General features: G+C 43.1%; 1 protein-coding gene and 1 pseudogene across 8 annotated transcripts in view; one reads left to right on the top strand and one right to left on the bottom strand.

Moving 5' to 3' along the window:
• Positions 1-6,692, bottom strand: part of LOC144617135 (small ribosomal subunit protein uS10 pseudogene) — a 165,792-nt pseudogene extending 159,100 nt beyond the window's left edge. Inside the window, exon 1 of the transcript XR_014138047.1 lies at positions 6,586-6,692. The product of XR_014138047.1 is annotated as a small ribosomal subunit protein uS10 pseudogene (transcript). The remainder of the gene's footprint in view (positions 1-6,585) is intronic.
• Positions 5,105-13,797, top strand: part of SPATS2L (spermatogenesis associated serine rich 2 like) — a 165,885-nt gene continuing 157,192 nt past the window's right edge. For 2 of the 7 annotated variants that reach the window (XM_060622878.2, XM_060622877.2), the window contains exon 1: positions 5,420-5,717. Coding sequence is in view for 2 of the 7 variants with exons in the window: in XM_060622876.2 (XP_060478859.1) it covers positions 6,746-6,787 (42 nt within the window). In the remaining 5 variants the exon portion in view is untranslated. Of the gene's footprint in view, positions 5,179-5,292; positions 5,391-5,419; positions 5,718-6,606; positions 6,788-13,797 lie in introns of those variants that run through there. The other 5 variants (XM_060622876.2, XM_060622870.2, XM_060622872.2 and 2 more) reach the window with 4 other exon arrangements.

Genomic DNA, 13,797 nt, shown 5'->3' with positions numbered 1-13,797 from the left:
TCTTTTCTCACCCCAAGTCTTCCTCTTTTCTGGAAAATTTCCAAGCAGAACCCTGGTTCCAGGTCATAACAGCTCCATCTGCTGCCATTGGAACTTGGAGGGAGTGACTCACGCCTGTGCATTTGCCTCAGCAAGCCTTCCACAAGCCTTTGTTCCTCTGCCCAGCCATCCCTCAGCCCCTTGGCCTTGGCCAGTGTCCACAATGGGCTTTTCTTTCAGTCTTTCTTGACTTACGTCCTTTTACTTAAAAAAAATTATAATTATAAAAATGATATACAAAGGGAAAAAAGAAGTGTATAAAGTTAAAAATGGAATAAGTCCTTCATTCCAAGGGTTATCAGTGTCAACAATGTGCATATCCCTCAAGATACATAGATTTCTACCTCCTTTCCTCCCTGCCCCCTTTTTACAGGACATTCTGTACAGATTGTTCTGACTTGCTCTTATCACTCAAAAATATGTCAGCAGATATATGTCTCTCTCATTTTTAACAGTTATTATTCTACAATGTACATGTATTAAATTTATTTAACCATTCCTCTACTCATAAATGTTGAGGTGTGGTCCAGTTTTTTTGGCCCTTATGAGTGGTACTATAATAGACATACACATAAATATATTTTTGCACACTTAGTGTTTCTGTAGGATAAATTACTTGTGATGGAAATGTTTGATCAAAGTACATATGTATTTTTAATATTTATACATACTGAAACTTGCTTTCCAGAATTTTTATCAATTCAGTTGAGTATGCAAGTTGTTACTTATACAAATTCACAAACACTTGATATTGAAAAATTTTTTTGCCAAACTGATAAGTAAAACTCACTATCTTGTTTTTACTTACACTCTGATTATTGGTGAGATTGAGTATGTTTTCACATGCTTATTATCACATATTCCTTCTTTTGAGAATTCCTTCTTCATATCCCATGTCTATTTTCTTACTTTGCTGCTTCTTTTTCTTATTGATTTCAAGAAGCTACTTGTTGTTTTGCATATCAGCCTCTTCCTGTTGTGTACATATGTTGCATATATTTTCTCCCATTAGGTAACGTTGTTTATAGTATCTTTCACTGCACAGAAATGGGGGTTTTTGTACCCAAATCTGTTTAATCTTTTCTGTTATAGTTTCTAGAGTTTTTATCATGATTTTTCTAACTAGTATTATAAACAATATTGTGAGTCTGCCATGCTTTCTTTAAGTCATTTTTTTCTTTGTTTAGATTATTAATTCACCTGGAATTTTTTTCTGAAATATGGAATAAGATAGTGGAATAAGATAGTAGTTACACTTAACTCAACAGGTTTTTTTTACTCAGATAATAATTCCCCATAGGTAGTCAGCAAGTAGATACCATCGAGTGACTCAGAGACTCAAGTTCCTTTCACTCTTACTCTCCTCTAGGTAACTAGTCAGTAAATGACTACTCAGGACACAGTGACCTACTGCCTGGTTTTGTAAACAGAGTTTTATGAGAACACAACCATTTCCATTTGTATACGGAGAGTCTGTGACTGTTTTCCCATAAAACAACAGAGTTGAGTAGTTGCAATAAAGACCTTATGACCCACAAAGCCTAAAAACGTTTACTATATGACCCTTTACAGGAAATGTTTGCTGGCTCTTGCTCTAGAGTCCCAGATTCCTTAGTTTTCACTTGGCAGATTAAAAACAGAGATCATGTAGTAGGTCTTCCATGGGTGGGGACTGGAAGTGGGGTATAAAACGTTGGTCAGAATTCAGTCACATGGCCTCACCTAACCACACAGGAGAATAGGAAATGTGAATTAGCTGTGTGCCCAGGGTGAAAGAGAAACAGATTTGTGGAATTATTAGCCAATCTCTGCCACAGGTACGTTGCAATGATTTGTTTCTTTCTTCCTCTCTATTTTTAATCAGAATAGGCTAGTTTATACTGCAGAAACATTACAACCCCTAAATCTCAGTAGCTTTAACAAGGTTTATTTTCTTGCTTGCACTACATATCCAGTAAGGATGAGCAGGGGTGGCATTGCTCATTGTGACTGCACACTCCAATCCAATGGAGAAGCCACCACCAGGCACCTTGCTGGTTGCAGGACTAAAGAGAAAAGGGAGTGTAGTGTGGTGATGGATGAAGCTCTTAACTTCTGCCCACAACTGATACTCATCACTTCTAAGCAAGTTGCAGTGCTACACTGCCCTTCGGTAGGGTGGAGAAGTGCAACCCTACCATGAGCTTCAAAGGAAGTAGGGCTGGAATATTTGTGGACAGCCCTAATAAATGTCACACTCACATACAAAGAACACATTCATCTCCTCCCTGCGGGAAATCACCCAGACTCCATCCAGTCACTCCACCTAGTCAAAGTCAAGGATTTCTAAATAATGGCTCTCCAGCAGGTCTGAACAGTGGTCTGGAGCCTGGTGGCCTAGTAGTCTTACGCTAAAGCCTAGCAACTAAAATCACTCTCTGTCCCCACCACTTATTCAGATGCCAAAATTCTAATAGAGACAACAACTGATTATGGCCTAAAACAATCTCCTGGGATCTGAGCTGCTTGCGTGAGAGTGAACCCTACTCTGAATGCCCAGAGAATCAGGAGCTCAGCACAATCTAAAGGGGTGGAATATGGGATTTTGCCGAAATCCATACTGCAGAGAAAGAGTCAGCCTCATTGAGAGATAGGTCAGTGTTGCTTCACAATTACAATTAAGCACATTGGACAAAGGGTGTGGGTGACAATATGGAAGAAAGCATATTGAAAATGCCTTTATAGAAATATTAGAATATATAACATACTTTGTCCATCTCTCAGAGAACATTTACTCTTATGATTCTTGTTTGTTGGCATAAGAAAAGACCTTCACTTTTTATTCAGTTTAGAAAATGGTAAAATGAGATTCATGGATTATAATTATGGAGAATCATTTTGAACAACAGCATCATACTAGCATTAGATAAGCCCCAGATAAAAATTTCAAATAATATAATTTTTCAAATAAATTTTCAGTATCTGGTACAAACACTGATTCTTATTTTTCCATATTCTATTTTTCAACTTTTATATCTCTATGCAGTTATAGAAATGTAATTTGTATGTTTTTTTTAATCATTTATGCTTAACTCATCAAAATATTGCTTTGTGAGTTATTCGATGTGCAAAAAGTTTTTACACACTTCTCAATAAGCATTTAAAACCCTCTCTCCCAGAAACAGAAGTTTTCATTTTTTCCAGAGTCAATAATTATTTTCTCTAGTTACTTTATAATTGTCTTTCCATGGGCTAGGCCATTTCCAGGAGAAGATTAATTTTAGTCTAGTTTGTGATACAGTGGCCACTACTACACTCCTATTCTCCATTTTTTTTTTTTTAATCAACTTAGTGCTTTAACATTTTGCTCTCAATACACATGCCAGTTATTGTTGTAGCTACTATCTACTTGCTGGGAAATAGCCCTCAAATGCAAAAGGCCATGTATGGGCTTCTGAAAACTCTTTTTTCTCTCTGGTCATATTCAGTTCTTGAAAGCATTTTTCTTTCAGATTTTACTAAACAAGTCAGATTTGGCATCCTGGGAAGAGTATGAAATAGTAGAGGAAAGAAATGAAGTCTGAGTTCAATGTTATTTTCCAAGCCTTCCCAGGAAAACATTAATTTATTATTCATTTTGGAATTCTAATTATGGAGATAACCCCCTCCATTAAATAAATTATTTTGCCACAGAACCTAAAAGGTACATCAAATTTAAGTCTAATTGCTACAAGTTACCTTTATACCTAAATTTAATAAGCAATGGGATGTTTATCCTTCATATTTATATGTGATATGGCTTTTATTTTTTTACATTTACTTATTTATTTTGAGAGAGAGAGAAAGTGCAAGTTGGGGAGAGGCAGAGAGAGAGAACTCCAAGCAGGCTCTGCACTGTCAGCGCAGAGCCCCATGAGGGGCTCAGTCTCACAAGCATGAGATCATTACCTGAGCCAAAGCTGGATGCTTAACAGCTGGAGCCATGCAGGCCCCCCATATGTAATATGGCTTCTAGAAGCAAGTTTTCCTATTTGCAGCATAGGTGGGGCCAGACCGTACAAGTTCAAATCCTCACTCTACCATTTGCTACCAGATAACTTAGGCAAGTTATTTAACTTCTCCATGCTTGTTTCTTTATCTAAACAAACAAAACAAAACAAAATGGACAAAAATAGTACCTACCTGATAGGATTGTTTGAAGATTAAATGAGTTAATACTTATAAAGCATTTGCAAATATTTAAATAAATTATGTGATCAATACATAAATCCAGTGTAACAAGTATTGCCACCACAAGTCGCATAAGAAAATGAGTTCCTGTACTTTTAACTCCTCTATTTATTATGGCTGTGCTTTGTCAACAGAGGCACATAATGTTAGCAGACTTGAACTTTACCGGAAAGGTGTTAGATTTTATATCAAATTATGAATTCCTAAAGAGCGGAAGATGTACCATTCTGCTATACACTCGGGGACCCCTTAGGAGTTCGGAGTGTGAGATACATAACTACCCCTGGTCTGAAATTTGTTAAGGGGCTTTGACATCCAAAGAACCGTTGAGAAACAGTTACTAGTATTGAGAATACGGGAGGCTAAGAAGTCACCATTTTTAAAAAATAAACTAAATTGGAGCGCTGCCTGCATTTCACTCTACTGCCTCTGGAAGAGGTGTGTTATCTAAAGTGCTTCCATCATGAATAATGATTGAGAAACTGCCTTTACTCTCCCGACTACTGTACAAATCCGTGGACGGATGCCCAGGTGTCTATCTGGAACTTGGTTATTACACACGTTAGAGTAACCCATCCTCCAGGAGCCCATTGTGAACAAGAAGGAAAGGAAGGGGCGGGAACACTCCGGGTTAGCAGGGTTTCTAAGGACAGACCAGAGCCCCGGTACTTTTTGAGCGCCTAGTTAGTTCTTCAGGTCATTTCGAAATCTGCTATCTTTGTTTACATTTTGAGCTTGGCCCAGCACCAGAAAGCATTACTACCTTCTAAAAGGAGAAGCATCCTGCATTTGTAGATAGTGCTGGGGGGAGCAAAGTTCATTTTCCCTCGTGTGGGAGGACGACTCTCCTGCAACACGTGCGGTTGTGACAAAATCTTTGAATAGCAGGGGCAGTTTAAGTGAGGTGGAGGATTGGGGAGAGGCGAGGAGGTAGGTGTGGGGCAAGCAAGCAAAGTGCGGAAGCTGTACGGGGATTCTTCTAGAAAGTGGGGTGGGAAAAGGAGCTAGGGAGGGCGTGTGGAGGGAAGGCATCTGTGTCAGAACGTGCGTGTGAGCGGATACAAAACCCGAGAGAGGCGTGAGCAGCGCGCTGTGTGTGCGAGCGGGAGCGAGGGGCGCCGGCTCGGGGTGTGTGCGCCTGGGTGAGTGACACTGAGGGGCGGGCTGGCCGGTCGGCCGGCGGGCGGGAGCAGCCTGCGAGGGGCGGGAGTGTCCCTGCGTGGAGCGGGCCGATCCGGAGTTGTGTCAGTGAAGGAATCCAGTCCGGGGGCCGAGCTGGCTGCGCCCTCCGCCGCGAGCGCCGGCAGCGCGGGGCGAGCTCCGGACGGCGCGCGGCCCAGGCAGCGGCTCCCGCTCGGCCCGCCCTCCGCGCCGCAGGGGCCGCTACTGCCGCTGCGCCTCCCCCGGCGACCGCGCCCCCGGCCGCCGTCTCCCGGCCCGGGACAGAGCGACCAACGCTCGGCACAGAGGTAAGCCCGGGACTCGCGGCCGCCGCCGCCCGGGACCCCCCCTCCCCGCGCGCCGGGCCCGGACCGGGATGCGGGGCTCAGGCGGACGCGGCGGGGCCTGGGCGGCCGGGACGGAGGCTCGGCCCGGGCCGAGCGTTCCGCAGCCTGGGCCGCCCAGCCCCCGCCTCCTCTCGGGGCGCTGGGTGTGGCCCCCGCTCGGCGCCGACGCGGGCTGGCGGCACAGACCGGACGCGGAGGTCGCCGTCCTTCCTTTCTCAGGCCGGCGCGAGCGAACGAGCCGGCGGGCGGGAGGAGGTGCCGGGTCCGGCGCACATTTGCGCGCCCAGGGCGAGCGTGTGGCCGCCGCGCTCCGACGTGGACCCGCCCGCCCCGGATCTGAATCGGCCGCGGTCCCTCGCCGGCCCTCCCCGGCGCGAGCGCCCCCTTCCACTCACGGGGCGGAGTGAGACCCACGGCCACCCGCCGCCCTCCTCCCTCGCTCGGAGCCGCGGAGCTGCCCGCCTCAGCCGGGACCGGCCCACCCTCGACCGCGTCCCGGCGCCCGGCGGGAGCGGGATGCGGTGGCCGCGAAGTCGTCGCGATGGCAGGCGGGGTGACGCGGGCAGACGCCGGGCGACCCGGCCAGACGCCGGGCGACCCGGCCGCGGGACAGAGCGGTCGCGCCGCCGCGTCCGGGCTTGTGGACCCGGAGTCCGCAGGCGGCGGCCGGGGTTTCGGATCCGGCGGCGGCGGCGGCGGACTGAAGCCCAAGGCGTCAGTTGTTTCAGAAACGCAGAGAGCGTTCTTCGCGCCCTCAGCACGCTAGACTTTGCGTGTCTCAGAAGATCGGCCCTGCTCGCTCGCACCGTGTTGGGTTGTTAATACTTACTGCAGACGTAGGAGGTGAAGGGCTGAGACTTCACCTGGACCGAGATGCTACCGAGGCTTCACATCTTCGCAAGTGGAGGCTTCCCGTTCTTGGGGGGTTGGGGTGTGTGTGTTTGTGAACTTCGTGAGCTTTCAGTTCCCAGCAGTCCTGGTTTCAGCGGATGTCAAGGTTTTGGAGACCTGAAGCTGTAAAGATTCTTTCGGTACAGCATTTTCTTTTCAGTGTATTACAGAATCTGTAGCTTGAGAACTAGTGAAAAACCTTGAACTTCAAACACAGCCTCTTTCTTTACGTGAAATGTTATATGTAATATTTTTCACTTATTTAAAAAAATTAAATGTTATGTTAACTTTACTAGTCCTCTCAAAAGTAAAAAAAAAAAAAAAAAGACTCACATTTTAGAATCTATGCAGAGGAAAAGGCTTATTTCAGTATTTGAAAGAGTATGGTCGTGTGACCTTTATGACATGGTTTTAGTTGGTCTTAGAGGAACAATTCATTGCCATTCTGATTGATTTTATTTTCTGGAGATTAAGCAGATGTGCAATATGGCAGGGAAAAAAGAGGACAGGAAGTCAGAAATTGCTTCATTCTGAAAAAGAAAATATTCAAGTAGCAAATCCAATTATTGTGAAAGATTCTCTGAAAATAAAGACTAAGGTTGCCTTCTGGATAAAGTATTTCATTGGCTTTATAAAACTGTATCATTAAACCAGAAAGCAGTGTGTTGCATGCATGGGGGCAGTTTTAACAAGTAACTGTACTGTTAAATAATATCTGTGTATGTTAATATTTATTGGATCTTTAACTTGGGCAAAATCAACTTTGGAAATGATTTTCTATTTAAACAAAGCAAACATTGCTGCAATCTCTAATTAGTGTTTTGGATTAAACTCAAGCTTTGTTAAAACCTATTTTATGGAGGAATAGAATGTAAAATATATCAAATTCTGTATCTGTGTGGATTTACACACACACACACACACACACACACACACACACACAGGACTAGCCCCAAAGATAATTTGCATAAAAATACAAATGACTTGAATGCAAAGAATATTTAAGAGCATAGTAAAAACTCAACATCTGGGAAAGGAGTAATATACTCCTTTTTTCTTTCTTTAATCCCTGCCTCTGAAAATATTAAATTATTTCCTAGGGATCAATTAGTTTAACGTACTAATTTAGACAGTCGAGACTCCTTTTGTATTTACATTGTTTTAGGGAGCTCCCTAGTGAAAGTCTTAAATTTATTTGCTTCTGTGTTCCCACTGGTTTTCAAGTGGCCATTGTGGGGATGGGTATCTATGGGCTTGTGAAGCTGTTCCACCACCTCATGATGATCAGGGAAAGAAAATGCTTAGGCCACACCATTGCAGTCTTTGAAGTGCTGCCAGTCGGAAGCATCTCCTAGATCAATTTTGCTGTGCAGACAGAAATACCGTAAGAAGTTAAGCTTTAGAGATGTCTCATTTTTGGTTCTAAGTTTTATCAGTTTCTCAGTCTGTGATCATAGAATGGTCCTGTCATTAACAATGAATTTTCACTTATGGCATATGTGTGAAAGGCGCCTTGGTGGTCTTTATTCTATTTTCTTTACATAATTTGAATCAGCATCTCATGATGTGAGCTAGGACAAGAACTTTTGGTTACAGTTTTGATAAAATGGAAGAAGTTGAGGTTGCTGGTAGTAAGATCCAGGCTGCCGCCACCTGTCTGGCCACATGATAAAAGTGGAGCGGGTTTTGTATGCAGTAGAAAGATATTGGCTGCTCACTGCCCTGTCCTGTTCTGTAGACCCTTTCCTGACTGTGATAATTATATCATATGTCTGTTACAATTTTTGTGCGCAGAATAGCCACTTTTATAAGCGTGGCACAGGACATGAGGGAAGATACATAATATGGAAAGACTTAAGTGATGGAGGCTGTTTATTGATTTTTGAATGATTGTGCATAATTCAGCTAATCAATTCATTCCATCACTGTTATGCCTTAGAGTGTAATCACACAATTAAAATATGATTTTCATGACACAAACAGTTAAAGACCAAGTACACATAATTATAGAGGAAAAACAAACCTTTCTTTTTTCTTTCCTTTTTTTGAAGTAGTCTGCTATGAAGGTGTTATTTCCTTGACACATCAAAATGGCTAATTTGGAGTTGTGATGCTTGTTATGTAAATAGGCCATATGCCATATTTCTCCAGTTTATTCGTTCAGTGTTGTAATGGATAGGATCCCCTAAGTACCATAGCTAAGAATAATAGTCTGTGAAGATGTGTTTCTCTCTACTATTTATGTCATTTCCATTATTTTTGTTTAACAGCTAGTATTTTTATTTTCTAATAAAAAATTCTTAAACGTGGGGTGCCTGGCTGGTTCAGTCAGAGGAGCATGTGACTTTTGATCTCAGGGTTGTGAGTTTGAGCCCCACGTTGGGTTTAGAGATTACTTAAATAAATAAAAACTTCAAAAATGTTTTTCTTAAATATGATGGTGTTACCTATTTGTATAGCATGCAAATTTTTGTCTCTAGTATAGACACAAACTCTGTTCCAATTTATGCATGCAAATTTTTGTCTCTAGTATAGACACAAACTCTGTTCCCATTTATGCACCTGTTTAATAGACTTTTCATGGCGGATGTCCTTCTGTCAGACTAAAGGCTGCATGCCTGATACAAAGTTTTTGTATTCTTTGCTAAACCTATTCTTTTCACAATGAGAAGATGTTCCTTGATACTTGGCATTCTCTTTGTCATCTGGACTTGAGACCCAGGGACCATCCTGTGGCTCCTCCATCTTTCATACTGTGCATCAAGTTCTGTTAACTTTTCCTTTTTAATAGTGTCTCTGAACCGGTCCCCATATCTCCTCTGCATTCCTCACTCTCCTGGATAGCCCAGGCCATCTCTGTTCTAGGATGATTAGAGTGAGCTGTACCTTGGTCTCTCACTAATTGAGTTCTCCCCACTCTGTGTGCTCCCACCACATCAGCCTTCCTAAACTCTTCTCCTTAGAACTCCTCTCCAAGGATTGTCTCGCTGGAAGGCGTGTTGACCTCAGGTTTATCTGATTCTAAAGCCAGTACTCTTTCCACTAGTTCATATACTTTCCATGCCCTTGCCTTTAGTTCCACCTCTCAACCTGGTTTGAATGTACTTTACAGTCTTGCCCAAATTTGGTTTACCAAGTTTATTTTCTAGTCCTTTCCAACATGAACCTTCTATTCCTGGTAATCGGATCTCACTGCCCTTCTAAGATGACTTTGTACCCTTTTGTTCATTCTCTGCTTTTTAGAACATTTTTTTTCCTTTTTCCTCTAACCTAACAACCATCTCCCAGTTAAAGTCAGCCTGATCATGTTACTCACTGGTTTCTTCTTCTTCTGCCCTTTTGTCCACACCATCCCTTTAGACCATCAGGTACTCTCCGGTACTCTTGTATGCTTAATTCTTGCTTTTCCAACTAGACTGAAAGTTTCTTGAGGGCACTGTTCTAACTTGCATGCTATCCTTTAACTGTCTATGGGCCTTGGCATAGGAAGCTCTTGATAAGTATACCAGTGGAGTCCATAAGCCATAAGGGTGAATTTTTTCTAAATAGTGGGCTTTGATATTGCCTGTGTACTGCTCACCATTGTGTCCCCAGAGCCTAGCTTGCAGCTTGACACCTAGTCATGACCTCAATAAATATTTGTTAACATAGAAATTAATGTTGACATTGGATAAAAGGGAGAGGCATTTGAAGGAGGCATCTGTCAAGAGTTTTTCCCATTTTTCTTCTGTGGTTCTAATCAGCCTCTCCATTCATCAGCTGTGAGATTCTGAGGCCTCGGCATTTTCCAGTCTTGAGATAATGATGGAGGCTGGCAGTTGTGAGTTGGAATTAAGGAGGCTGTCGTTATTTTAAGGTGGAGTGATGGGTCCCAGTAGTGAGCAAAAAATAAAAGTATTCAGGCTTTATGCCAGTATTTTATACATAAAACAATTAGGCTAGAGTTCTCAGTTAAATAAAAGTTCAGCTAATTGGCCATAAAATCCCAGACTGTATCACAGGACTGCCCAACCTTTTTCATTTTAAAACTTCCTTGTAAATTAAAAAAAATCATCTGGGGATTCAAGCAGGGATGAAAGGTAAGGTAGGGAAGAGTTGGCACCCATCATACTGTGTTCAGGACAAAATTAAATTCTTCAAATTTCCAATAAGACTCACCTTGTACAAGACACTGTTTTTTTGCCAGGAAGGAGTTTATAGTCTAACAGGAGAAATGACAAATGTATCCCAGAAACAAAGGTCTAAGAGAGCTCAGAAGGGAAAATTTCCTTTCCTGGGATATGGTGGGGATCTTGAGTTGTTTATTGCAAGAGTTCAGTAGCTATCATTGGGAGTACAGGGGTAAGGGAATGGTGGCTGGGTGTGGGGGTAGGGAAGGGCAGGCCTATTCTAGAGTTCTGAGTCCAGTATCAGTATTCTTTTACCCTGCCACTGCTCCTAAGCTGAAATCCCACCAGAGCTCTCCTGGGCATTGGTGGGCTGCAGCGTTCAATAATGAAACTTAAAGCATCTACAGATCCCTGCAATAATTACTTTTGGTGCCAAGTGCTGAACTGACCATGACATAAAGCACAAAATAAATCTTGTAAGCAGTATAACCAGTGCATTCCTGGGTAGCATCCAACTTGCTCAGAATGCTCAAAAAGGTCTCCTGCATTATGGAGACACAGCTGAAGGTTGAAACTTTGATAGTGCTCTGCATACAGGGAGAGGTCTGCCCTGATTGTGATCTCAAGTAGCCAGCCATCTGTGAGACGCTGCCCAGTGCATCCAGCAGAGCTCAATGAATGAGTAAACATACTGTTATACAGAACCCTAGTTCTGATTCTGTAGAAGTATTCCCATGAGCTGTAAAACTTGGACCAATGGGTTTACGTTTCAGGGAAGACAGATTTGGGGTCAGTGTAAGAAAGGTGGTCCTATTATGAGATTGTGCTATTTCATGAGGTAGCTAAGCCCCACATGACTAAATGTATTCAAGCACATGCTATAATACGTAGTGTCTCATTTAAATACATGCCCTATCTCCATTTTTCCTCAAAACAGTGCTCTGAAGTACATACTTTTATTACCCCTGCCTTACTGAAGAGCAATATTGAAGCCTAGAAAGGTTGAGTAGTGAGTTAGGTGTAGAGCAGATGTCACCCCTGCGTTTGAGGGCTGAGACTGAGTATGTATCGTGATGAAGAAAGGACACAAACGTCAGATGGCCATTAGGATTTTTTTTAAGTTTATTTATTTTGAGAGAGAGAGAGAGAGAGAACACGTGCACAAGCAAGCTGGGGAGGGACAGAGAGAGAGGGAGAGAAAATCTCAAGCAGGCTCCATACTGTCAGCATAGAGCCCGATGCAGGGCTCGATCCCACGAACCGGGAGATCATGACCTGAGCCAAAATCAAGAGTTGGACACTCAACTGATTGACCCACCCAGGCGTCCCCAGACGGCCATTAAGATTTTTAAGGACCCTTCCTAACAGTAGGATTGGTGGTTTAATTCTCCTTAGGGATCAAAATGTTGATTATTGCAAAGCACAGATTCAGCAGCAGCAGAACCCAATGCTAGAAATTCAGAACAAAGTGAATACAATTATCACCATCATGATAGGTATCACTTATTGATTATCTCATTTAAACCTCAGGGTTATCTTGCAAGGTATAGATTATGTACCTTTTAAAAGAGGGAGACACTGAAGTCAGGAAAGTTACATAATTTGATTGAATCTGCATCGTTGATAAGTTGCAGGAGAGTCTGTTTGGTGTCTCACCCCCACAAGTCCGGGCTTTCTTACACCGCTCTTTCTTACACTGCTTTTTTTCTTACACCGCTCTGTCAGGTAATGCGTGGTGATACTGAAATGTTTACCTATCAGTTCAGCACAGACACTGACCAACCAGAGAGGCCACAAACTATAAACAACTGCTCTGGCTCTCCTGAGTAACCTGAGGTGATTTAGTTAGAGCCCAAAGGTATGCAAAAGGCTTGGTAGTATACCAAGACCACAAATCTCGGGCTCCAGGAAACTAGTGACTTCTGTGCTCAGTATTTATCTGACTTTCTACATGATATGTAGGACTATTTTTAAAAAGCCTTCCTGTGTAATTTGGGGTGCATGGGTGGCTCAGTTGGTTAAATGTCAGACTTCGGCTCAGGTCATGATCTCTTGGCTCTTGACTTCGAGTCCCGCATCGGGCTCTATGCTGACAGGTCAGATCCTGGAACCTGCTTCGGATTCTGTGTCTCCCTCTGTCTCTCTGCCCCTGTCCCACTCACACCTGTCTCTCTCAAAAATAAATACATATTTTTAAAATTGTATTTCATTTCTATTTCTAAATAAAGAAAAATAGTTTTGCAATGGTAATGTTATATCTTCCTTATAAATGGCAGGTTCTTCCTCGTCACACCTTTTCTTCCCTTTATTATCTTTAGTCGGAGACTAATCTCTCTGGACAACATCGCTTCTTGCTTCCTCAGGGACCTTGTTCCATTATCTCTCTTTTCTTCAGGGTCTCAACCAACCTTTTCTTTCAGCGCATTAACACGCGCAAGTCTTCTCATTTTTTATAAAAACAGAAGACAGGACGAGCAAAATCCCCTTGGCCCCTTCCCTCTTGGTCTGGTTGTGTTCCATCCCATTGCTGTTGTCAGAAGGACTTGTTCTTACACAGTAACTGCACATCCCTTTTTCCCCTTTCTCTCCAAACCCCCACAGTCCTGTCCTCTCACGATGACCACCTCTGACCTTCAAACTGGCAGATCCTTTGTCTAGGATTCTCTTCTGATTTTTGACCTGTGTGCCTTTGTGATTACTCTCTGCTCTTTGAAACTTTGTCCACTTGTTTTCTGAGGCATTCCTCTCTCCTGCTTTCCATTTACAGCATATTCCTAATGTATTTTCTCTCTCAATGAAACCCACTTCACCAGTTTTTAAATCTGGGAGTCGTCCTAGATTCCTCCCTCTTCCACAACCCCTACATTTCATTGATCACCAAGGCCTGGAGAAGCCATATCTCTCAATCTCATTGGAATCTGCCCTGACCTGTCAAGACCACCACCACCATTACTGCTTTGGTCTAGGCCCTCATCACTTCCCTTGAGGATTACTGCAGTGGCCTCATAACTGGCCTCTGCCTTCTGCTTGGCCTGCCTCCA

The sequence above is a fragment of the Panthera onca genome, chromosome C1 (genome assembly GCF_046562875.1).
Source record: "Panthera onca isolate mPanOnc1 chromosome C1, mPanOnc1 haplotype 2, whole genome shotgun sequence".
Lineage (NCBI taxonomy): Eukaryota > Metazoa > Chordata > Mammalia > Carnivora > Felidae > Panthera > Panthera onca.
Note: the sequence above shows the minus strand (reverse complement) of the source record. Positions and strands in the feature narration are given on the sequence as shown.